General features: G+C 35.7%; 1 protein-coding gene across 1 annotated transcript in view; it reads right to left on the bottom strand.

Annotated features, from left to right (window-relative positions):
* TRHDE (thyrotropin releasing hormone degrading enzyme) overlaps positions 1–27,094 on the bottom strand; it is a 431,921-nt gene that overhangs the window by 146,922 nt on the left and 257,905 nt on the right. The window contains exon 6 of the mRNA XM_081483982.1: positions 22,997–23,134. Within this exon, the coding sequence (XP_081340108.1) occupies positions 22,997–23,134 (138 nt within the window). The remainder of the gene's footprint in view (positions 1–22,996; positions 23,135–27,094) is intronic.

Raw genomic sequence — 27,094 nt, 5'->3', positions numbered from 1 at the left:
CAGTGTAGCAAAGCACAGATGTATTTTGATCCTAGAGTTTCAAAACTCTAAAACATATCATCTAGGGAACAAAATTGGCAAGCTATTTATCACAAAGCAAAACTTTATGACAGTAGCGGACCATAAGCACAAAGAATCAGTCCGTTTTTAAACTTCTCATGTAAGGTGCACTTTTGTATAATGCCATTAAGCCGAATAAATAAGGTCTGAAGTTTCAATATGGGATGAAGGGGAAGAAAATCATTTTAAGAGAATATGTGATATTCCACAGTGCACACTTTGGGAAACATCAATTTTATATGATAAAACTTCCCAAGACACATACATAAAAATACACACTGGCCTTTCTCCTAGGAATCTATAAGGAAGCATTTCACATTCTAAGCAAACATCTACATCACAGGTTCTCTTCTTACCTTCCTAAATTCTAGCTTCTTGTATGTGGCAACAAATTTCTACCTCTAACTTTCCTCCATTCTATCATCAACCAAAGCAAGAAACAGTGACTGCTGCCACTACCAGAATTTTAGAAGAAATAAACCACTTAAACACCTGGTGATCTAGTACCCTTTCATTTCAGAAGCAATTAAAGGTCAACTTAACTTTCTCATGGTTTAAGATAGAGCAAATGTAAAATGGGAAAAGTAACTGATTCTTATCACTTCTGGGAGAAAAGAAAAAATATTCTGCTTTGATCACAGCAAATTTTTCCCATATCCCCCACCAACATCACAGCTTCCACTGGGGAAAAGATCACTGAAAACAAGACATTAAAATGAGCTGATGAAAAAGATTTGGTCCCAAGATTTGGTCCCAAAGCTATAAAAATGTTTTCTCAAGCAAAATTGGAAAAAGTGAAAGACTTAGCTCTTAAAGTAAACAAGAGCGGAATTAGGAACAAAAACGCCATAAAGGGGGAGATCAATGGTCTGTCAGACTGGAGTCTGTCTCCGATAGCGGCATCAACGGATGCTGTGAAGCACCTTTGCTGGTTGTTTTCCATGACCTTCATCTCGGAGATGCGGAGTGTGTTCTGAGCTTCCCTAAATTCTCCATCAGACTTGTGGAAGGCATGACAGGATACCAGAATGAAGGATGATCACTTAAGTAAAGTAATTCAGAACAAGCAGAAGTTTTATTCTGCATTAATTTTCAGGATACATGTGACAAGTTCAAACTAAAGAACTCTTAAAAAGGTAATGTTAGCATTTAATAAAGCATGGCTCTGCTTATTAGTGCCTGTGCGTTAGTCACTCAGTCGTATCCGACTCTTTGCGACCCTATGGGCTGTAGCCCACCAGGCTCCTCTGTCCATGGGATTCTCCAGGCAAGAATACTGGAGTGAGTTGCCATTCCTTTCTCCAGGGGATCTTTCCCACCCAGGGATCGAGCAGGCAGATTCTTTACCTTCTGAGCCACTAGGGAAGTTTCTGCTTAATAGTACAGACCCTATTTACTTCTCTATTTTATCCTAATGTTTAAAATAAAAACCTAAAATACCTCAAAAGTCACTGCTGTTAGGAATCTGAACCAACTAGAAATTAAATGTGCATCACTACCTTAAAGCCTCTGAGGGTTTTGGAAGGTAGAATTAACTCTGCTAAAATTCATGCAGGAACTTCTCTGGTGACCCGGTGGTTAAGACTCTGAGCTTTAACTGCAGGGACACAGGTTCAATCCCCAGTCAGGGAACTTAAGATTCCCCCAAGCCACATAGTGCAGCCAAAAAGAAGAAAAATCATTCAAACTACAAGTATTTATTGTGTGTTCACTATCTTCAAGGCAGTGAAATAGGTAAAGCTTTGATTTTAAGAGAGCTAATTAAACAAACATACACAAACAATTTTAAAATATGAGATCTACTAGAAAAGAAATGACTCTCTCTTCATGTTTGATGTGCAATGTGTTCTCAAAACATAAAAACAGAAGGATGACCACTCAAGTGTAACTGACAAAGAGCACAGAAAGAACTGCCAGTGTATGAATCCTGACCTCAGTATTGCCTAACTTAGTGATTCGGATAAGTTGCTAAGTTTCCTCATCCATAAATGGGGGAAGGAAAGGGTTATCTGTATCATGGGGTTGTTGCAAGGATTATATGACTTAACATAGTTAAAGAACTTACATAAAAGTAACTGGTACATGGTGTTATAGAAGTGTTAATTGAGGTTATTATTGCAGACATAAATACTTTTAAGCATGCTACCTTTTCTCCAACAGTACCACCACATCCATTTCAAACTGGAAAAACACGTTTAGATATTAGATAGCACTTAAAACTCTTGACGATGTGACTACTAAAATAGTTTCAATTGCTCCAACTTCGTTGCAAAGTTCCTGCTGTGACTGACACCCCTCCAGAAGGAAAATAATATGGCAATAAATGCCTGCACATTTCACCTTAAAATTATGGGGCTGGAAAACCGTTGGGGGAATATGTAAGCAAAACGTGAGTTTGAGCAAGCTCTGGGAGATGGTGAAGGGCAGGAAAGCCTAGCATACTGAAGTCCATGGGGTTGCAAAGAGTCAGGCTCAAGTGAGTGACTGAACAACAAAGCAGAACATAGATAGTCAACTGCTTGATCATTTCTCGGCTTTGACTTACAGTACTGACCAGGGAGATCCATACCTCAAATTCCCTACTTCAGGCCAGATATTTTCATGGCCCTGAACTAGTTGCATTCTTACTGTAAAATTATAGCAGGAAGTCAGTGCACAGCTGAACTGCACCATGCAGTTTACTTCTGAATATGCTCCACTCTGTGGAAGCCCAACTGTGCCTCTGAGTCACCTCGACCGCCGCTCCTCCACTCCAGCCACACATGCCTCTACTGAGGGGTCTCTCAGCTCCAAGACAGTCTTGGTATAGAAATTTTCCAAGAATCCTTAGGTTGTCGGCTTAATTGAAAAGGAATCTCAGCTGGGAAGAGGTGAGCAGGGAAAATAAGGATGGATGAGAATGGAGGACAAAGAAAATAAAAGCATCTGTCTGATCAAGATAGACTCTTCAGGAACTATAAAGTAATGACAACTGGCTTTCTTAGGCAAGAAATTGTATCTGAAAGACCCTTCAAAAGAGAGATGAAACAGATGAGAGGTAGAATTACTTGAATAAATGTATAACCGTTTCTACCGTGAACATCAACACTTACTTGACTAGGTGATCAAGCAATGAGAGAGCAGAAACTGGAACCAGGCAGGCTGGGTTGAAATCTTGGTTCTTCTACTTATGAGCTGCAAGAACTTGGGTCATAAAATGTAACTGCCATAAGTGTCAGCTTGAGGTAATGTTTAAAAAAAAGGATGTATTTTAGGTAGTTCTTTGTAGCCTTCTTGTAAAACTCCAGGAACATAGTGAAAACTCCATAAACAATAACTATTAATATAAAAAATGCACTGTGTTTAATGTTTAAATCAATATCTTATTCATACTTTTAATATGTGAATAAAAGAGAATAAAGATAACAAAGAGTCCTTCATTAATGGGTAAAATTTATCACTTTAAAATAAAGAAAATCTTAGACTAAACGCAGAGCTCTTGTTTCTAAGAATAATGCACTGTTTAAAGCAGAAAACTTCAGTCCTTTTTAAATTAAGAGGCAATAATTTGACAAAGAAGTAAAGGACAGAAAAATGAAGTGAAGCTGACTTGAGACTAGGCATCGCCCATTTGTTAGAACTTCGTGTCCCCTCTCCTATGTTTCATAATCACTGTTGCATATTTACCATGGTTTTTTTCCTCTGTGCTGCACTCTAGTTTCTTCAACTCTCTCTTCCTATTTAAAATTCTCTCTTCAACTCATTCTAATCTGTGATAAACCACTTATATATATATATATGTGTATATATATATATATATACCATATTATTAAATACAATTATTACATTTTTATTTCTAGATATCCTTATTAGTTATTCTTTTTAATCTGCTTGCATTGTGCTTGTATTTTCAAGCTTATTTCCTCAAATTTATTAATATACCATTTTATACACCATGTCTAACATACCCAATGTTTTAATCATATGCATGGGTGATTCTGCTGTCAACTGTTTCAGCTGTCTTATGGTTCATGGAACCCTCTTTCCTTTCATAGCTGGTGATTTTTGACTGTGAGATGTTCTTTTTGTTGGGATTTATCTGTGGAAATCTTTGAGCTGTAATATGAAGGCATGCATTTCTGGAAGGGTTTATTTTAGTCCTGTGTGGCATCTGGGGATACCACTAGTCCAGGACCAAGCATTTTAAATTAAAATCTTGGCTTGATGTGCACAGTAGTTTTCATTTGAATTGCAATGCTATGCAAGAGTTGCTCATGATTGCAAATTTTCAGGAGAAATTTTGTTTCCCTCTCTACTTGCTTTCATAGTTTGGAACGGTTTCTTTGTATTCTCTTGAGGAAAGGGACAGTTTTATTTCCAGTTCATCTGTGTGCTGAAGGGGCAGCATTTTAAGGTCCTGGCTTTACAGGAGGCCTCCCATTAAACTTCTCACCTTCAGCTTTGTCTTCTTTTCCTAGCTCTGTAAAATCTTGAAAACTGTTCAAGTACTCATATTTGGAAAAATGCCCTCAAGACAAAAGCCAGCTTCAGTATTTTTTTAATCTCTCTGTTTTTTAAAGGTAAAAATATGCTGTATGAAATCACAGGTAAGCCTTCTAATACTGATATAAGACAACTCAAAAAAAAAAAAAGGCTGAAAGAAAGACATCCTATTTTTAAAAAGCAGAAAAACCAAAAACTTGATTCAGTACTACCAGAAAATATGTAATGGCATAGATGATAAAAGATGTATAAAACATGTAGTCTCTAGGTAATTTTCTCAGTAGGTCATCAAATGACCTTCAGTCTCCTCTGAAAGAATCCGTGATAATATCTGTGAAATTGTATCCAAAGAAACATTTTCATTGATTCAAATGAAATGCCATATTTACCTTCAAAAAAGGACAAAACAGAAAGGTTTTTTGTTTATCAGTTTGTTTGACTAGAATTTTATTTACCTTGCAAAGTAATACAGCTTGACTTGTTTGAAACAAAAACTGTCCCTGGGACATATATATGCGTTTGATTAACACAAGTGAATTGTTTAATAGTTGCTTAATGGTAAAATAATCAGGGCGTAAGTCTTTTGCACTTTATATGTAAAGTAACTATATGTGGCACTTTATATGTATCAGTAACCATATCGGTTTTCTGCAGATTTTTATACTACATCAATTTGGGTATTTGATTAAAAATGGGAGGCAGTTATGGTAAGTAAAAACGTGAATCCATCAGATGCTAAACCACAACCCATTCATGACTATTCTACTGGAAACTCATTCAGCTCTACTTCTTTCAACCTATTCTATTGTTGTAAGTATATAAACTACTTACATTGTAAGTATTTTTATTCTTTACTTTCTCCAAACATTCTTTGTGTAAAAAGGAACTTTTATCTCTGTTCTCCTTTTCCTTCTACTAAACTTCTCATTTGTCAAAATGTCAGCCTTTAATTCTAGTTGCCTTTCTTGTTTATCCTTTAAATCTTAATTTATTTCTAACTTTACTTGTCCTTCTTCTAAAGACTACAAATCCCGTTATTCCACAAAATCTATTCAAAACATTTCAGTCGTCTTATGTGCTAGGGGAATATACACTGGATGATTCCCAAGGCTTTGTAGTTCCTATCTTCAATTGCTATTTCTCTTTGAATATCCTGTATAAAACAATGTGAGATTCACAGGTCTTCTGATGGAACTGACCTTGTACTGCTAACGGAAAATCTCATTCCCTTCTGAGATGCACTGTAGCTGCCTCTTCGCCTAATGGAATTAAAATCACATACAGTTGCAAGTTGAGCAAGTTACAGCAATGGAGTACTCTTTGTAGAATTACCATTAATACTTATTGAAATGGAACTTTTATTCTTAATTGTGACTATTGATAAAGTCTGACATGAATGAACCATTGCAGAAGTCATTAGAATTAGGCTTTTTGCATAAGCAAAACACTAAGAACAATTGTAGCTGTGAAAGTATTTCGTAAAGCTACTTCAGAAGCAGGGTCCCACTGTAGCCCGATTCTGCAAGCTAAGACTTACACAGCTTTGCCTCGTAAGCTTCTTATATTGTGTGATCACCACTCTAGCTTACACAAAAAGAGCAGAAGATAGTCAAAACCAACACTGCACTTTCTTAAGCATTTCCACAAAGTAAAAAAGAATCTGTGCAACAGAGAAATTCAAGCTAGCATATTTGACTATTAGTTAACAATAATAATAAATCAATGAGACCTAAGTAGGGCAAGAAAGCATACAAATCCTTTAACAAGGTTAATCCATTCCTTTTACTACTGAGTAATCTGCTACCGGTTTTCATTAGATACCGGTATTTTCATTAAATACTGGTATTTAATAAAAATAGTTTCATTAAAACTATTTCAATAGCTTATCTTTCCATTTTATCAAATAAATCAGAGAACAGCTAACAGGGAGAAATGCAAGTGACTTGAAAGGAAAAAAGCAAGCCTTTTTAACTAATAATATTTGAGCAAGAAAAAAAGAAAGAAATCATTCCATTGGTGATGACTCAGTCAAACACATGTGCAAAAGAAAGCTTGCCTCCATCAGCAAAATGCACAAATTAATAATTTACCAGTAAGTGGTAAAGGCATTTATCACAGAAATTTAAATAAAATCATCTGCTCCCACCATGTACATTTTCTTTACAAGGGCAAAAGTCCTTTCTCTACATGATGTCTTAAAATCACCTCTGGCCTAGAATAACAGTAATTTCAAGGCTAAAGGCAAAGATAAGATTCACTGGTAATAAGTTCAGATCAGTCACTCAGTCGTGTCCAACTCTTTGAGACCCCGCAAACTGCAGCACACCAGGCCTCCCTGTCCATCACCAACTCCCAGAGTTTACTCAAGCTCATGCCCATTGAGCTAGTGATGCCATCCAACCATCTCATCCTCTGTCGTCCCCTTCTCCTCCCACCTTCAATCTTTCCCAGCATCAGGGTCTTTTCCAGTGAGTCAGCTCTTTGCATCAGGGGGCCAAAGTATTGGAGTTTCAGCTTCAACATCAGTCCTTCCAATGAATATTCAGGACTGATAATAAAGAGAGCCACAAAAGGAAGTTCTACTCTAGACATTCTTTTCATTATTTTTTTTTCACTGATATCAACAGATGATTCAGAGATGGATGAGAATTATCTCAAATTTTCCCATTTTACCTAAGAAACAAGTACTTTGCTTCTTTTGCCATTTACACTTCTACATTTACTAAAAAGGGAAAATTGAAATCATGTAAACATAAATATATACATGCAAAATTAATTTCTAATAAATTATATATTTTCTATTACTTTATTTGACTATAATATACCATGGAAGCAAGATTTAGGAGGAAGTTTTTTAGTAGTCTTATAATTTAGTTTGCTAATTTGGGAGCAGATTTTTAATTTTATTTTTAAAGAATACCAAAGAATTCAGATTGTCATCTTCAGTGGTTCATACTGAAATGTTTAACTGTCTTTTAGGTCAAAAAGTCTTTTCTTCGATGAACTGAAATTTCTACCTATAATTTAAGGTCACTTATCTTATTTAGAATTTGATGTTGACAGAGAAATGGTGAACAGCCTTCCTAAAATGACCATTTATATAGGAGAGCCAATTATTTAGTCACCTCTGAGCCCTCTTGTACTCCAGATTGGACATTTGTAAATTCTTTAGCTTTTTCTGATAGTATTTATCTACAATTGTCTCTATATCAATCTCTCTCTCTCTCTTTCTCCCTCCATTTCTCTCTCTGTCTCTCTATTCTTTGCTTAATTATCCTCAACCTCTCAAACTTCACATATTCCATATAAGATGATCATAATCATTAGTAGTTATTTTCCAGACTTCAGACCTTTATTTTTTATTTGTATGCCAGTACATTACTTATTTTTAAACACTGCATTTTCTCACTCAGGGAAAATCTCTAACTTTAGTATATGCCAAAAGATTGTAACCCAAATCACATTTCCTATTGAAACAGCGGCATAATAGCAATTAGTTAAAGAAAGTATCCTGACAGAGTGGAAATAGTACGAGTTAGGAAAAACAAGATGTGAATCCCAGCTCTGACACCAAGAAGCCGGAGGACACCATTAAAACTCCCTGGGATTCTGTTTACTCTTATGTAAACTGAAGACAATAATATCTACCTTAACAGGGATGGGAGATTTAATGAGATAATTACGTGGATGTTGAATGGCAAAATAAACTCTCAAAGGACTATTTTTCCTACTACTAGTATTACTGCCATTATATACCTGACCAAAAGCCTACTGTCCAACTGTTTTAAAGAAATGACCACGAGTGCTACTGAATCAATATATATCATACACCCGAAACTGCACAGTATGTACAAATGTGTCAAAGAGGACAAAGTAGCAACGCTATATTCATTTGATAGCCTGTATGCTGCTGCTGCTGCTAAGTTGCTTCAGTCGTGTCCGACTCTGTGCGACCCCATAGACGGCAGCCCACCAGGCTCCCCCGTCCCTGGGATTCTCCAGGCAAGAACACTGGAGTGGGTTGCCATTTCCTTCTCCAATGCATGAAAGTGAAAAGAGAAAGTGAAGTCGCTCAGTCGTGTCCAACTCTTCGCGACCCCATAGACTGCAGCCTACGAGGCTCCTCCATCCATGGGATTTTCCAGGCAAGAGTACTGGAGTGGGCTGCCATTGCCTTCTCCAGCCTGTAGGCAGTAGACAGTAAATAGAGAAAGTGGAGGCTGAAAGAAAAGATGTGTTTAACAGAATAAGAGCTGGGGAAACTTGCAGAACAGGAGGCTGATTGTGCCTGAGGCTGGAGGGTACAGAGACGGCAGGAGAGGAGCTGAGTTGACGTGAAAGGGTCCCAGGTGGTCCAGGGCTGGGGGTCAGGCCACATGTGACAGAACCCATTAGAAAGCAGAGTAACTGGGTGACATGATCTTCCTTCCCCCCTAGAATTCACATGGAATTACATCTGAAACTCTTTAATCCTATTTCAAGTACCAAGTCTTTTTCCTAATTCCTATAAACAGATGAGATCTTTCCCTCTGAAACACCACACTGTTTTGCTTATGTTGCTTTTCTGACATTTACTTTAACTCAGCAAATACTTATTGAGTGCCTACTATATGCAGGCAGCATAATGAGTACTGGAAAACAGTGAAAAACACAGAGATCTCTCCCTTTATGAAGCTCACACTCAGTGGGGGGAAGTGGGAAACCAGGTTGCATAATAACCAGAAAAACAAGTAAATTGTACATTCGAAAGTAATCAAATAGTATGTGGATCAGAATAAGAAAAATGAATGAAGAAAATGAGTGAGGTTACCAGTTGGCATTTTAAGTGGGCAGTATCTTTGAAAAGATGACATTGAAATAACGTTTTCAAGAACAAGTTCAAGTTAGAACTATGATGATATCAAGAATAACATCATTCCCAGATCAAAGGTCCTGCTATGCAAGGGAGTTTAGTTGCATTTCAGGGAAAGCAGGAGAGGTAGATCAGGATTACCTTGAGTGAAGTGACAATAATAAGAAGAGGTAGAGTCAGGAGGGATAAAAGAATAAGGGTCAGAGACCTGTGGAGGACTTGGGAAGACTATGGCGAGAGGCAATCAGGTAGGACCTCACGGGTCACTGTAAAGACTTTGTCTTTTATTCTCATTTTGGTGAGAAGTCTTTGCAGGTTTTCTAGCAAAGTGGGACTACCTGGCTTAAGTTTTACTGTCCCAGACAGCAGACTGAAAGGCAATGATCCAGGGTGACTGCCTTGCCAAAAGCAACACAGGAACATGGATGTGGATCTGGGAAGACAGAGAGGAGGTAGGGGAGGCAGGGAGCCACGCAGCACCTGTGACCCAGAAAGCTGTGTATTCCAAGGAGTAGGGAGAAAGGACAATGCATGAATCAAGAAGAAAAGGTGAATCATAACTATTGTGGTGATCATTTTAAAATATATGAAAATATCAAATCACTATGTTGTGTCAAAGAAACTAACACAGTGTCACATGTCAATTATACTTCAAAGACAAACTCATAGAAAAAGAGATCAGATTTGTGGTTACAGGGGGAAGTGGGTGAGGATTTGGATGAAGGTAGTCCAAAGGTACAAATTTTCTCCTTATGTTATGTTACCAAATAAATAAATTCTAGGGATGTAATATACAACATGATATCATTAACATTGCTATATGTTTTATAAATGTGAAGAGAATAAATCCTATGAGTTCTCATCAGATGGAAAAAAAATGACCACTTCTAGTGCTTGGTTAAAAATAGACTGTGAAGTGGAGGATTAGAAGCAGAGAGATCTTTAAGACACTATTGTGGCAATACAGTGGTTTTTCAGACCAGTATGGCAACAGTAATGGTGGGGTGTGTGCTGTGTGCTAAGTCGCTTCAGTAGTGTCTGACTCTTTGTGCCCCTATGGACTGTAGCTCACCAGGCTACTCTGTCCACGGGATTCTCCAGGAAAGAATACTGGAGTGGGTTTCCATGCCCTCTTCCAGGGGATCTTCCAGACCCAGGGATCAAACCTGTATCTCTCATGTCTCCTGCATTGCCAGGCAGGTTCTTTACCACTAGCGCCACCTGGCAATGGTTGAGAACAGGTCAAACTCTGGAAATATTTTACAGCAGACACAGTAAGATTTCCTGACAAGTAGGATGAGAAAAAGACAGAATCAAAGGTGGTCTAAGAACTTGGAGTTGCCATTCAATGAGATGGCTCATATAATAACTTGTCTTGAAGTATACTTATTTCTGAACAGTTTTATATATAAGAGCAAGAAATTTGGAGTTACATAGATCAGACTTCAAATACTGCTTGTTCATTTGCTGGATGTCTGACTCTGGGGAAATCACTAAACTTCTTAATTCTGAGTTTCCTCATCAGTGATTATGAGAGTGTTAAGTAAAATGGGTTAAAAACACCAAATCCCAAGTTTTTTGTATAGAGTAAACGGGAAAATACATGGAAAGCATTTCACAAAATGCCTCATACCTAATAAATGCTTGTTAAATGAAATATATGATTTACTATGATGCTTAGAATAATTACTTTTTAAATTTCATATGTTTTAAATCTGCTACTGGGTTATATTCTTGAAAGAAGGCAACAGTCTATTATTATTGCTACTGTCTTCATTATTATTGTTTTTCTACAGAAACACTCTGTCCTGTGGATAGAGTCAGTATGTGCTCTCATGTCATGACATGAGGCTGTGGATGGGGAACCTGGTATCAAAGGGACAAAAGATGCAAGTGGCTGATTGGCCTTTTCATAGTCACTTTCAAAGATGATAGAAATTATACATATTTTCCTCTTTAGCCATGCAAGAATTTTAAACTTTAAGTCTGAAATATGTTGGTAAGATAACAAAAGTTGAATTTCCACTGCCCCATTTTTTTTTTTTCATATTCACTATGACCCTCTGTGGGTTTGTCTTGCTTGTCAATTCTTTCCTTTTACTCTATGTAATTTCATTTGATCTCTAAAGTATATCAAACTAGATATAAGAATTGCTGAAACATGTTCTTGTTTTTAAAGGACCCTCTTTAAGTCATTTGAAATCTGCTCCTCTCTCCCAAGCTTGTAGCAATACTCTCCAACTTGGCACCGTATGTAAATTTAATGAGCATTCACTCATTTTCATCATCCAGGTCATTGGGTCACTGATTCTTATTTCCCTTTGTGCTTTTAGAGTAAAGAGACTATTTCAATCTATCTTTTCCAGTCTTCCTATCTATGGATAGTATTTTCCTGTTTCCACTGCACTTTTAGGATAAAAGTATCCTCATTTTCAGCTTATGATTAAAATGGAAAATTGGCTATTTCCAAGGATGTAACTTGCTCTCTTTCTCTTTTGTTTTGAAATACTAGTTTTTATTTTTTATCTACCCATTCTAAAAATATATATGCAATTTTAGGAGTTTTATTTTTTTATTTTAATATTGGCCTTGAAGCTATACATATTTAACACTGTTTTCTACAAAAGCACTCAGTTCTAAAATTCAAATCCAAAAAAAATCAGCATCTGATTTGTTGGTTCCTAATCTATATTTCTCTATAATCTTCTATACCCTTGTAATACAGTTCTTTTTAAGAAGTTATTTAAAGTGCAATAAAATTACTGTGCAGGAAAAATAACAATAAAACAGGAGTGGGAATAATTAGAATAATTATTAAGGGAATAATTACAAGAGATGATAAGCCAACAAAGCACAGATACAATGAGAGGTTGACTGATGACAGAGGTTAATGTAGCCTAGTAACAGGGATCTTCAGGGAGAATAGCAAAGGAGAGAAGTGGCAAGAAGTCTTTACTAAGTGCTACATACTACAATCAAAAGAGAAAAATGTTCTTCATGCTACAAATTTAGTTGCTACAATCTTTTCTGAAATGTCCAGATCTATCATATTATTTCCATCTCTCCCATATCTACAGGAATATTCTTTCTAGAATACAATTTTAATTATGCTACTCCTATGCTTGAAACTCTTCATTAGTTCCTCTTGGCCTGGCAGATAAAGTTCAGACTTCTTAGTATTGCATACCATGTCCTACAAGTCCTTACCAGCTTATCTCCTCAGCCTGCTGCTGCCCCAAATTCTCACTATGCTCTGACTATGCTGAACTCCTTGATGTTCCACTCAATCACCATTGAGTCCCTTTTCTGGGCTAATTTTACAGAATGGTCCTTTTTTGCCATTTTGTCACTCCTCTTACACTAACCCTCATGACTCTATGTACCTTATATATATTTCTATCATAACTCCTCAGATTCTGAGGTTGGTATCCATTACTTTTATCTAGCCATCATTTTCTTTGGGAAACCCTACTTCAAGTGATCCCAGTAGACCTACCACTTATATGACTTATCTCTCCCACCAGAGGATGAGCTCACGAACCACACTAGCCATTCAGAATATTCATAGGGACTTTCCATCCCATGGACATAGGGATTGGCCAATAGTGCTCTGTCACTTAACAGAACAAATCAGGGCTTTGGGGAGAAACAGATGCAGATTCTGTTGTGATAGAGGCTCTTTCCTGAGCTCATTAGGATCACAGGATCAAGGACTCTATCAGGAAGAACATTTTTAGGCCTCCTATCTAAGAATCATCTAGAAATTAATCAAAGGCAAAGAGCCAAGAAGTCAATGGAAAGAGATTTCTGATGACATTGTTAAAATGCCTGGATTCAATAATTCTTAAACATAACAACATCTGATATTAAGAAGAGGTGGCAAGAATACACAGAAGAACTGTACAAAAAAGATCCTCCTGACTCAGTTAATCACAATGGTGTGATCACTCACCTAGAGCCAGATTTCTGGAATGTGAAGTCAAGTGGGCCTTAGGAAGCATCACTACAAACAAAGCTAGTGGAGGTGATGGAATTCCAGTTGAGCTATTTCAAATCTTAAAATATGATGCTATGAAAGTGCTACAGTCAATATGTCAGCAAATTTGGAAAAGGCAGCAGTGGCCACGGGACTGGAAAAGGTCAGTTTTCATTTCAATCCCAAAAAAAGGAAATGCCAAAGAATGTTCAAATTACTGCACAATTGCACTCATCTCACATGCTAGCAAAGTAGTGCTCAAAATTCTCCAAGCCAGGTTTCAACAGTACGTGAACTGTGAACTTCCAGATGTTCAAGCTGGTTTTAGAAAAGGCAGAGGAACCAGAAATCAAATTGCCAACACCTGCTGATCATCGAAAAAGCAAGAGAGTTCCAGAAAAACATCTACTTCTGTTTTATTGACTATGCCAAAGCATAGTGGATCACAATAAACTGTGGAAAATTCTGAAAGAGATGGGAATACCAGACCATTTGAGAATGGTCTCTTGAGAAACCTGTATGCAGGTCAGGAAGCAACAGTTAGAACTGGACATGGAACAGCAGACTGGTTCCAAATAGGAAAAGGAGTACGTCAAGGCTGTATATTGTCACCCTGCTTATTTAACTTATATGCAGAGTACATCATGAGAAATGCTGGGCTGGAGGAAGCACAAGCTGGAATCAAGATTGCCGGGAGGAATATCAATAACCTCAGATATGCAGATGACACCACCCTTATGGCAGAAAGTGAAGAAGAACTAAAGAGCCTCTAGATGAAAGTGAAAGAGGAGAGTGAAAAAGTTGGCTTAAAGCTCAACATTCAGAAAACTAAGATCATGGCATCCGGTCCCATCATTTCATTGCAAATAGATGGGGAAACAGTGGAAACAGTGAGAGACTTTATTCTGGGGGGCTCCAAAATCACTGCAGATGGTGATTGTAGCCATGAAATTAAAAGACACTTACTCCTTGGAAGGAAAGTTATGACCAACCTAGACAGCATATTAAAAAGCAGAGACATTACTTTGCCAACAAAAGTCCATCTAGTCAAGGCTATGGTTTTTCCAGTAGTCATGTATGGATTTGAGAGATGGACTATAAGGAAAGCTGAGCACCAAAGAATTAATGATTTTGAACTGTGGTGTTGGAGAAGACTCTTGAGAGTCCGTTGGACTGCAGTCCAACCAGTCCATCCTAAAGGAGATCAGTCCTGGGTGTTCATTTGAAGGTCTGATGTTGAAGCTGAAACTCCAATACTTTGGCCACCTGATGCGAAGAGCTGACTCATTTGAAAAGACCCTCACGTTGGGAAAAATCGAGGGCAGGAGGAGAAGGGGACGACAGAGGATGAGATGGTTGGATGGCATCACCGACTCAACGGACATGAGTTTGGGTGGGCTCCTGGAGTTGGTGATGGACAGGGAGGGCTGGCGTGCTGCAACTCATGGGGTCACAAAGAGTCAGACGCGACTGAGCGACTGAACTGAACTGAACTGAACAACATCTCAGACTTTCCAGTTATTCAGTCGACAAATTTTTATTGCTTAAAGTGACCTAAGTTATGTTTCTACATTTAAAATGGAGACATTGATGTTAATATTCAAATATTACTGCCCTGAATTACTTATTTGCTATTCCTCCTTCGTGTCTTGCGTGCATGTGTGCTTAAGTCGCTTCAGTTGTGTTTGACTCTTTGCAACCCTATGGGCTATAGCCCATCAAGCTCCTCTGTCCATGGGATTCTCCAGGCAAGAATACTGGAGTGGGTTGCCATGCCCTCCTCCAGGGTATCTTCCCAACCCAGGGGTCAAACCAGCATCTCCTGAAGTTCCTGCATTGCAGGTGGATTCTTTAATGCTGAGCCATGGGGGAAGCCTCTTTTGTGTCTTACTAACTGTTATATCCCTAACACTCGGGACACAGAGCCTGGAACATTACTTGGGGTTTACAAATGACTTTGGAATTAGTGCTCCAGCCACGTATATTGATCAAATATGATAGTGTTTAAGAATATTGGCTCTAGAATCTGATTTCCTGGGAAACATATCCTTGTATTGACCACGATCAATATCCTCATCTTTAAAGTGAGGATCATGGAAATAACAACCCCTAAAGGGGATTATGAGAATTAACTGAGTTAATGAAATTATAAAGTTAACACACTGCCTAGCACAGAGAAAGCATTCAATACATGTTACCAGTTGATGTTATTTTAGGCTGTTCAATTATCAGTAATATCTGTCATACACATCCTAGAATGACACAGTATATCCATTTCATCCACAGAGTTAAGTTGGTTATTGTATATTACTCACATACCAACTTGCTTATAGAATGAGCCTGAGAGAAGCCAAACTGGAGAACTAGTCTAAAGCACTAAAAGTACATTAAGGCCTGATATAAAGATTAGCAGACCAGCCAGATTTTTCTGAGCTTTGTTTTTCCACATTCACATTGAAGATTATTTTTCGGACATGACAGCAGGTACCTGGCCCATGTATTTTTTACTACATTTTTAGAAGTTTGATTTGACATCATGTGGGTGAATCCAAACAATGAGCACCCATCAAAAAAGCATGATGAACAAGTAGACAGAAAATCAATAAGGATGTAGAGGACTTGAACAATTCTATCAACTAAGTTGACCTAATCGGCATTTATAAAACATTCCAGCCAAAAGTGGGATACACATTCTTTTGAAGTGCAAGCAGTACATTTACTAACAGAGAACAAATTCTAAGCCATGAGATAAGCCTCAACAAATTTAAGAAGATTCAGGTCACACAGAATATACTTCCCTGACCACATAGAATTAAATAAGAAATGAAAACAGAAAATTTTCTGGAAAAACTTCAAATATCTGTAAACTAAACAACATACTTCAAATAACCCATGGATAAATTACTAAATTGAATGGGAAATAATACCATAAAGTGAATGAAAATGAAACCTCTATATATCAAAAGCTGGAGAATGCCCTAAGCAGTACACTTAGGAGGAAATTAGTAAAATAAACACCTGAACTATAACAGATGAAAGGTCTCCAACTAATGACCTCAGTTTGCACCTTAAGAAACTAGAAAAAAGAACAAACTAAATCCAAAATATATAAAAGAAGGAAATAATTAGGAAATCTATGACATAGAAAGTGAGAGCAGAAATCAATTAAATAAAAAGCAGATTTTTTTCAGAATAAAATGTCTAAACTTCTAGTTAGACTAATCAGGAGAAAAGAGATAGACAAAAATTAACAATATCTGGAATAAAAGAGGTAATATTATATGATATTAAAAGAATAATAAAAGAATATAACATATAACTCTTTATGGCAATAAAATAAATATATTAGGTAAAATGAGCCAAAAAGTATCTTACTGAGAGAAAATAAAAAGGCCTTAAATTAGTGGAAAAGTGTATGCTATTCATGGATCACTTGACACTGCTAAGGTGTCAATGCTCCCAAATTATTATATAAATATAGTGTAATTATATATTATATAAATCCCTGTAATTACAGCAGAATTTAAAAGAAATTTCAAAACATTCTAAAATTCATATAGAAATTCAAGAAATTAAGAATAACCAAAAGAACTTTTAAAAAGAAGGACAAAATTGGAGGACTAACAATCATTTCACTGCTTGTTAAAAACTACACTCATCAAGATTATGTGGTACGGGCACCAAGATAAATAAATATATCAATAGAACAAAATAAACAGTCCAGAAAAAAGACCCACACATAGATAGCTCACTTATTTCAACAAATGTGCAAAGGCAATTCATTTCAAGAAATGATTCTTGAAAAAATTAATATCCATATTCAATAAAAAGGAAAACATTCAATTCAAACTTCATACTATATTCAAAAATTGACTCCATACAAAAAATAGAATATATATCTAAATATAAACTGAAAACTATAAAACCTCTAAGAAAAAACAAAGGAATAACCTTCATAGCCTTGAATTAGCCAAAGATGCCTTAACTATGACACCAGCAGCACTATCAATTAAAAAATATGGTATAATATACTCATTCGAATGAAAATAGTTTGCTTTTAAAAAGATACTGCTATGAAAATAAAAAGTAGGTCACAAATGGTAAAACCATTATTTTATATCATGTATATGATAACCTATATTCAGAGTATAAAGAATTCTCAAAACTCAATAATAAGAAAACAATCCAGGAGGAGAAGGGGACAGCAGAGGATGAGATGGTTGGATGGCATCACTGACTCGATGGACATGAGTTTGAGCAAGCTCTGGGAGTTGGTGATGGACAGGGAGCCCTGGTATACTGCAGTCCATGGAGTTGCAAAGAGTCAGACACGACTGAGCAACTGAACTGAACTGAAGTGAATCCAATCTAAAAAAAATGGGCAAAGGATTTGAACTGATACTTCACTAAGGAAGATATATAAAAGAAAATATGCAAAGGAAAAAATGGTCAATATCATTCGTCATTAGGGGAATGTAAATTAATAATCACAATGAGATACCATTACAATATCTAAAATTAATCAAACTGATTATATCTAGTTTGTGTTGGTGAAGATGTGGGAAAAAGTAGAACTCTGGTACACTTTTGATGAGACTTTACCTTGATACAGTGATTCAACTACTTTGGAAAACAGCTCAGCAGTATCATAAAACATTAAATATACCTATCATCATCTAAATATTCCAGGTAGTCACCCAAGAGAGGCAAAAGCAGATTTGCTTTGCAGACATACAAAAACCTGCAAAAATATTCATAGCAGTTTTATTTGTAACTGTTCCAAGCTAGAAAAACCCAAATATCCAGATGAATGAACAAATTATATTACATCCATATATTCTATAACATGAAATGTACCTCAAAATCATGATAGTGGGTGAAAGGAAGGCAGACAAAAAAGAGTGTGTACTGCGTAATTCTATTTATATAAAACCCTAGAAAATACAAATTAATCTACAGTGAAAAGTTGATCAGTGGAAGAGTAAGGAGGGATGAGAGGAGGAATTGCAAAGAGGCATGAGGAAACTTTTGATGAATGAGTCCATTAACTTGATTGTGGTGATATTTTCACTGTGTATACATGTTAGAACATATTAAATTGTACCTTTTAAGCATTATAGTTTATTGCATCTTAATTATTTGTCAATAAACTTATTACAAAGAAAATGTTTTCCTTGAGAAACCTTCATTGAAAATGGATAGATCTTATCATCAATTAAAAGCACAGTAAGGACAGTATTTTCAGCAATACTTAAACATAATGACAGATGACTAGAATGAAGACAACCCCTCTCAATGACGAAAAGCTAAAAGCCTTTCCTCTAAGATCATGAATAAGACAAGGATGCCCACTCTTGCCATTTCTACTCAACATGGTACTGGGAGTCCAAGTCATAGCAATTAGATGAGAAAAAATTAAATAGATAAAAGCCTTCAATTAGAAAAGAAGAAATAAAATTATCTCTATTTATAGATGGCATGGTATTCTATATTTAAAACCCTAAAGACTTCACACACAAAAAAAACAAAACCTGTTACAACTAATGAATTAATTCAATGGAATTGTAGGATACAAAGTCAACATATATAAATTAGCTGTTTTCCTAAACACTAACAATGAACTATCTGAAAGAGAAATTAAGAAAGCAATACCATTTAGAATAACATCAAAACTAGTAAAATACTTATAAATAAAGTGAACCAAGGAAGTAAAAGATTATAGATACACTGAGAACTATGAGATATTGGTGAAAGTAACTGAAGAAGACACAAATAAATGGAAAGATACCCTGTGATCTTAGACTGAAAAATTAATCCTGTGAAAATCTCCATACTACTGAAAATAATCTACGAATGCAATTACAATCCCTACTAAAATTCCATTTTTCACAGAAATAGACAAAAATTATCCTAAAATTTGTATGGAGCCATAAAAGACCCCAAATAGCAAAAATTAACCTGAGAAAGAAGAACAAACTTGGAAGCATCATCATTCCTGATTTTGAGCTATATACAAAGCTACAGTAATCAAAACAGTATGGTACTGGCAACAGGTACATGGAACCAGTGGAGGAGAACAAAGATTACAGATATGAGTCATAAATATGTGGTGAACTGATTTTTGACAAGAGCACTAAGAACGCACAAAGGAGAAAGATTAGTAACTTCTATGAATGACGTTGGTAAAACTGGATATCTAGATTCATAAGAAGGAAACTGGACTCTTTATCTTACACCACTCAAAAAAATGAACTTGAAATGGGTCACAAACTTATATGTAAGATAAGAAACCATAAAACTCCTAGAAGAAAATATAGGGGGAAAAGATGCTTGGCATTGGTCTTGCATGCATGCTATTTCACTCCAGTCATGTTTGACTCCTTGCGACCTATGGACTGTAGCCCACTAGGCTCCTCTGTCCGTGGAATTCTCCAGGCAAGAATACTGGAGTGAGTTGCCATGCCCTCCTCCAGGATATCTTCCTAACCCAGGTGTCAAAGTCACGTTTCTTGTCTCCTGCATTGGCAGGCATATTCTTCACCACTAGCACCACCTGGGAAGCCCAATATTGGTCTAAGCAATGATTAATCAGATAAGAGACTAAGAGCACAGCCAATAAAAGTTAAATTAAACAAACTGGACTACATCAAACTGAAGAGCTTTGGCACAGCAAAGCAAATAATCAATAAATTGAAAAGATAACCTGAAGAATGAGAGAAAACATTAGCAAATCACTTATCTGATAAGGGGTTAACATCCAAAATACATATAAAAAACTCATACAACTCAATTGCAATAATAATAATAATAATAGAATTTAAAAATAGGCAAAGGACCTGAATAGACATTTTTCCAACAAAGACATACAAATGTCCATTAGTTATATGAAAAAAATGCTCTACATCATTAATCATCACAAAAATGCAAATCAAAATCACAAGATATCCCTTCATACCTGTGATGGCTATTATCAAAAAATCAAAAGATAACACATGCTAACAAGGATGTGAAGAAAAGAGAATCCTTATGTAGTGTTAGTGGGAATGTAAATTGGTACAGCCATTGCAGAAAACACTATGGATGTTCCTAAAGATATCAGAAATCAGACAACCGTATGATCTTACAATCCCACGCCTATATACTCAAAGGAATTTAAACCAGTATCTTCAGGAGATACTGCAGACGTGGGTCTGCACACCCATGGTCCTTTGCTCCTTTCAGCATGTTCTATAATAACCAAGATAGAAAAACAATCTAAGCATCTTTCAACAGATGAATGGGTTAAGAAAATGTGATATATGTATAATTGAATTTTATTCAGTAATAAAAAGAAGACAGTCCTACCATTTTTGACAACATGGATTAACCTAAAGGTCATTATGCTGAGTAAAATAAGCCAGAGAAAGACAAATACTAATACATATGTTATGTGTTAAGCATATATAAAATTTAAAAAAAAAAAAAGCCAATTTCATAGAAACAGAGAATAGAATGGTGGTTTCCAAGGGGAAAGGGGAAATGGGGTGATATAAGTCAAACTACAAATTTTCACTTATAAGAAGAATAAATTCTAATACTCTAGTGTATAGCACTGTGACCACAGTTAATAATACTATGTTTTATGCTTGAAAGTTGCAGAGATAGATCTTAGGCATTTTCACTCCCCACTCCCCATAAATGTTAGGTGAGGTGACATATATGTTAATTATCTTGATCTTGGTAATCACTTCACAATGTATATGTATATCAAGTCATCACACTGTATACTTTAATTATACATAATTATATTTGTCAATTATTTCTCAAAAAAAAATAAAAGATAAAGATACATGGCTAGAGGCAAATAAGCCAGTGTCCTTTCTGATGATGGTCCTGAGCATCTTGGCTCAGCTTGCTCTTGATCACATCTGTAAATTGATAAGCTTTTGTACCAAAATGTAGAGAGGGTAAAATAATAATCATTGTGAATTCCTTCTTTCTTACTGTTTTGAGTCTTAGTCTTCTTGATTAAATTCAAAATTACTCAAATATATGAAATCTGGAATAAATATTAACTTACATGTAAAAGCACATCTATTAACATATTTAATCAAAATAATATTTTCCTGATATTATCATACAGAATTAAAATTGGTATTTACAAATAGTCTTTTGGAATTGGTAATTAGGTGGGAAAAAACTAGACACGTCTCCAAATTTGTCTCAAGCTAAGTTAATGAATTTTCTGCATTATATTTTAGGAATCAATATAGTTGAATGAACCAAATTTCCAAAATCTAGCCAAAAAATCATATATAAAAATTAATATATACTTTAAGTATTTATTTAATTTTTAAAATAAATACATTAACACTACATACTTTAAATATGGTTATACACTTTCACTTATTTTTATAAAGCATCAAAAATATCCTTTTTGAGCCAATGCAATGATCAGTGACTTCAAAAAGATATTTTCTAACAAAATTTGCATCTTTACATATTATAACAAACAATATTAATTAATAATCATTGACACAGTCATTTCCTGGGTGTAAAACCAAATATCCAAATTAGTACACCAAAGAATTCTGATGAATCATTATTTGATCTCTAGTAATAAAGAGAACAACTTGTTTTTCAGAAAGAATATTAGCAACTTATTGTCAAACTTAAACATTATTAAATCAATAAAGTATACAGAAATCCCAATAAATGCAATTCAATCTACACCAAAGACAAAGTAAATTTTAAAACTATTTTAACAAGTATTAAGTGGCTGTTAAGTTTTTAACGGGTTTCCCTTGAGGCTCAGCTGATAAAGAATCCACCTGCAAAGCAGGAGACCTGGGTTCAGTCCCTGGGTTGGGAAAATCCCCTGGAGAAGGAAAAGACTAACCACTCCAGTATTCTGGCCTGGAGAATTCCATGGACTGTATAGTCCATTGGATCACAAACAGTCAGACACGACTAAGTGACTTTCATTTCCACTTCAAGTGTTTAACACTGAGATGTAGGTGTTTATGTTAAAATTAGAAAAACTAAAGGATAGAAATATAAGGAAAAATCCTAATACAAGTAACAATGGAAAAAAAATTCATAATATATCTTATTTCTACAGATGTCTAGTCATTGGTCCAAAATCTTTGCCATTAAAAGTCTACTCTTTAAGATTTCATTTATTATGCTTATTATCCAGGAAAACATAGTTAATTCCCCAAATCATCCTTAAATAATGTTTATAAAATACATATGTCATGTCACTGCCTATACTCATTTGTAGCAGCCAATCAAAAAGTATTAGGGGCACAGGTGGAAAATAATTTGTCACTACATAGGTCAGCTCTCTTATTAATAACAATAAAACCTGACATTTACATAACACCATCTGTACAGCAGCTTCATATCAAGACTTCCAACATTTATCTCATTAATACTTCCAATATTTCTATGCATTATTTGGCAAATATTTTACTGGTTTATAAAGCAAAACCCTAACTCATAAAATGACATGAACCTAGTGACTATATTTTCTCACAATCCATTTCTATCCACCAAAGAGAAGAGAAAAATATATATCTAGCATGAAAGTGTTTGGCTAGGAGAGTGAAATACCCAATCAGCAATTGGGTCTTATTTAGTCCCACCTTTTTATATGCGATCCAGTCAAACACCCTGTCAATATCTGTTGCCCGTAGCACTTCCTGTGATACTGGATGGGAACTGGCCAAGCCGTCAAGCAGCATCACTTCATGTAGAACATCCGTCAGAAACCTCTGTTTTTCCTGCAATACAGTAGGTGGAACAACATCACAGGTGGTTATGACAGAATATGGGTGACAACATGAACCGAACGTGTGTTGCTGAATGGATGATGCTCATCAGCCTACTAGATAAAACTTAACTATAAAGAGAAACCAGTAAATAAAATGCCTCTTAAGTCACTCTAAAGTAAAAGTGGTTGATTTGAGCACAACATGAAACAAAACCAAGGAGCTACAATAGGCCCTAAATAGAAACATGGACTCTGTGTTTTAACAGTGGTGAAAAGCAAATTTGGAGAGCGGGCATGTAAATGAAGCTGACTCAGCTTGCTTATGGGCTTCCCTGGTGGCTCAGATGGTAAAGAATTGGCCTGGCCCACAATGAGGGAGACCTGGATACAACCCCTGGGTTGGGAAGATCCCCTGGAGGAGGGCAAGGCAACCCACTCCAGTATTCTTGCCTGGAGAATCCCCATGTTCAGAGGAACCTGGTGTGACTACAGTCTATGGGGTCGCAAAGAGTCAGACACGACTGAGTGACTAACCACACACAGCATGTTTATGTGTTCTGCAGGGTCAAATCTAAAATTCCAGTCCCAAATTACCTTTTTAAAGTTAATTCAATATAAGAATAATAACTAAATTTCAGAATTCCAGTACTATTTGTTATTTCTAGTCCATTCAACAACCCATTCTCTTTCTGTTCCTACCTCCATTCTCTCTGTCTCACTTCTCTCTCTAATACATACATGCATACACTTATTTTCTAAAAGAACTTCAGGAGACCACCACAAATAATGAGGCATTATTGACAACAAACTGTAATATCTCTGGATGTGATACATGAATTCACAAAGTAGAGAGCAATAGGCATTAACAATTCATTACCATAAAACTTATGAAAACAGACAAAATTGTGAGACCTCTGTGCATTGTTGAGACATCAGTATTTGCTCTAATAAAAGCTGACTTGTTATGTTAGAAATAAACTGTAAAAAAAAAAAAAGAAGAAGAGGAAGTGCTTCTCTGTTGTTTTTGCTTTAAGAAGTCTGCTTTAAAGAAACAGCTTGGGTTCTGTTAGCAAAAATGCTGGCAGTTATCAGTCCCCCTAGCCTACTGCCTTCATTGAGGGAGGAGGAGAGAAAAAGGAAGTTGCAAGAGATAACAAGAGCTAAATAGCCCCTGGATAGTTGGGACCTGAGGAGTATGATTACAGAGATTAAAGACTGCAGCGCTTTAATTGCTCTAGCTAATTCTGAACTCATTTCTGGAGCCTCCAAATTTTGGGCCAGCAAATAAATTGCTTTATTTCTGAGTGAGCTGTAATTTCAAGCTGAGACTATACCAATTCTGGATTTTAAAAATTGGAAATGGAGAATAAATATACTAAGAAAAGAATGGTTAACTAAGCATATACGTGTATATTAATTTAAATCTGGCTTTAAAAACAACATTTTTGTTCATCATCACTTGCTCAATAATTTAGTAAGTTTAATCAATTTAACTAGTCATCCAAGTATACACTGTAAGGTTTATTTTCTAATAGCTTATTTTTATAGTCTGTGAACTTTATATTTAATTTCTTTGGCCCTTATTTTTCATCTAAGAATTTCACTTCAGTGCTCCATCAAAAAGGGCTGTGTTGCAATGACTGAATCAAAAGTCACTCTGAGTCCCAGAAGGATACTTCAGACTCTAAGAGACTACAATAAAAACTACAAACTTATAATGAATTAAGTGACAAGTATTACACAAAATAATACTGTATTTCTTCTTAAATTGAGTTCCTAATTCAAGATGAATTGAGGAGAGTGAAATTGGACCTTGTGCCCATTTTAAGTCCACAGAAACCAAAGACAAGATCTCAGACAAATGGCCTAGATTTAGAGGATAAGAGAAATTCATTTCCAAAACAAGAATTTTAAGCAGATAGGCAATCTTGTTACTCATTTCATTTTAAAATACACATTAAAGCTATTTGATACTGGAATTAATGAGGAATTATGGAATATATAATGATACTTCAACTTGACAACTGAACATATTTATTTATAAAAACTACCAACTGAAGATGTGATGTCCATTCTGAAGATCAAATAATACTCAACTCTTCAAATAATAATTGTTTGCTCCATTACATCACTCAAACATCTGATCAAAAAACACAGTGTAAAATGAAAACCTTAACAAAATGATTTATTTTAACCTTAATTTTTAACATTTAGAAACAATAAATACATTAGTCAATATCAAAATTTAGCAAACATAACTTGGCTTGCTGGAAATGACATTTTGTTAAATGGTACAAAGTAAACAACCATGTAATTATAAAAATGAAATCTAAGATAACTTTCAAAAATGGAGATCCAACCAGTCCATCCTAAAGGAAGTCAGTCCTGAATATTCATTGGAAAGACTGATGCTGAATACTTTGCTCCAATACTCTAAGACTGATGCTCCAACAGTTTGGCCACCTGATGAGAAGAACTGATTCATTTGAAAAGACCCTGATGCTGGGAAAGATTGAAGGCGGGAGGAGAAGGGGACGACAGAGGATGAGATGGTTGGATGGCATCACCGACTCAATGGACATGGGTTTGGGTAAACTCCGGGAGTTGGTGATGGACAGGGAAGCCTCGTGTGCTGCGGTTCATGGGGTCGCAAAGAGTCAGACACAACTGAGCAGATGAACTGAACTGAAAAGAGATTAAAGGAAAAAAAGGAAAGAAGAAAATCCTAGCAAAAGACATTCACAAAACTCAGAAGAGAGAATAACTTAAATTGAAGGGGGAAAAGGAAAATTCTAAGCAGAGGCAAATGCAATTTAACAAAACTACAAAGAGTTTCCAAGAGAGAAGGTGCTAATTTTTTATAAAAGATCCATGTCACTATAAAATAAGAAATATTTTTACTTTGTCAGTCCCTGGCAAGGGCCCTCCCTCCTTCTCCTCCTTATCAACGACAAAAACAGCTACAGCAAAAATTAGCAAAAATTACTAATAACAGTCAATTGCTTACTGTTGATGTGAGACTGTGAAAGTTCAAAAATAAAGTAAAAGAAATCCTGAGTTCTATGTGAAAGAAAAGAACAAACAAAAGTTAGCCACAGTGAATGAAATAATAGTTTTCTCTCATAGACTAGAAATGCTAAAAAATTTTGAGACAAAAACACAGTAAAGTATAATTACTGATGGAAAGCTTAACAGAAGATGTAGAAATGAATATGATCCTTGAAGTAACTTTAAAGTTGTGTGCACGTGTGTGTGTTTGTGTGCAGGGAAAAATATATTCAAGGTGTATAGTCAATAGTTATTATTTTACTTGATATTTTAAGGACCCTGTGATAGCCCATTCTACAACTTTCAAAATGCAGAACAATAGGCAAAATGGAGAACTTTAAAATCTGTTGACAAGAAGTTTATTGTTAGAGGAACAATAAATCCTACCATTCTGATACAGACACTTCTTAGAGATGTTACAGACACGCCTAAACTTAAACGGTCCCAATAATACTGAATATGTGTATCAATTTGTGCTGAACTATTTTCAAAAATATATTGCGTTTGAATTTTTGGAGAACAGTGTAAAAGACTTTTCAGAAAAGTAAAATGTGAACGAATGCACAGAGTTGAGAGTAACACATGGAAAAGAAGGTCGCTGTTACTTTATTCATACATTCATTTAACAAATATGTTAAATTCCTACACAATGCCAGATACTGAACTGTGTTTTGGGAATAAATAAATGACTAACATCTCATCCTCAACCTTAAAGAACTCAAAAACAGAAGAGAAAGTACAAGAGAAAGATAAACAGCTAACTGCATTATAATATGATAGGTGTTAATAAAATATGAAGTATGAAATAATTAATTAGTTCAGAAGAGGCTTCACTGAGGAGGTGACATTAAAGTGGGCTGTTGAAGGATGAAAGGTTACTCAGATGAATGGGGAAAGCAACTTAAAAAGGGTAAATCCAGGC

The sequence above is a fragment of the Giraffa tippelskirchi genome, chromosome 4 (genome assembly GCF_054371585.1).
Source record: "Giraffa tippelskirchi isolate mGirTip1 chromosome 4, T2T-mGirTip1v1.2.pri, whole genome shotgun sequence".
Lineage (NCBI taxonomy): Eukaryota > Metazoa > Chordata > Mammalia > Artiodactyla > Giraffidae > Giraffa > Giraffa tippelskirchi.
Note: the sequence above shows the minus strand (reverse complement) of the source record. Positions and strands in the feature narration are given on the sequence as shown.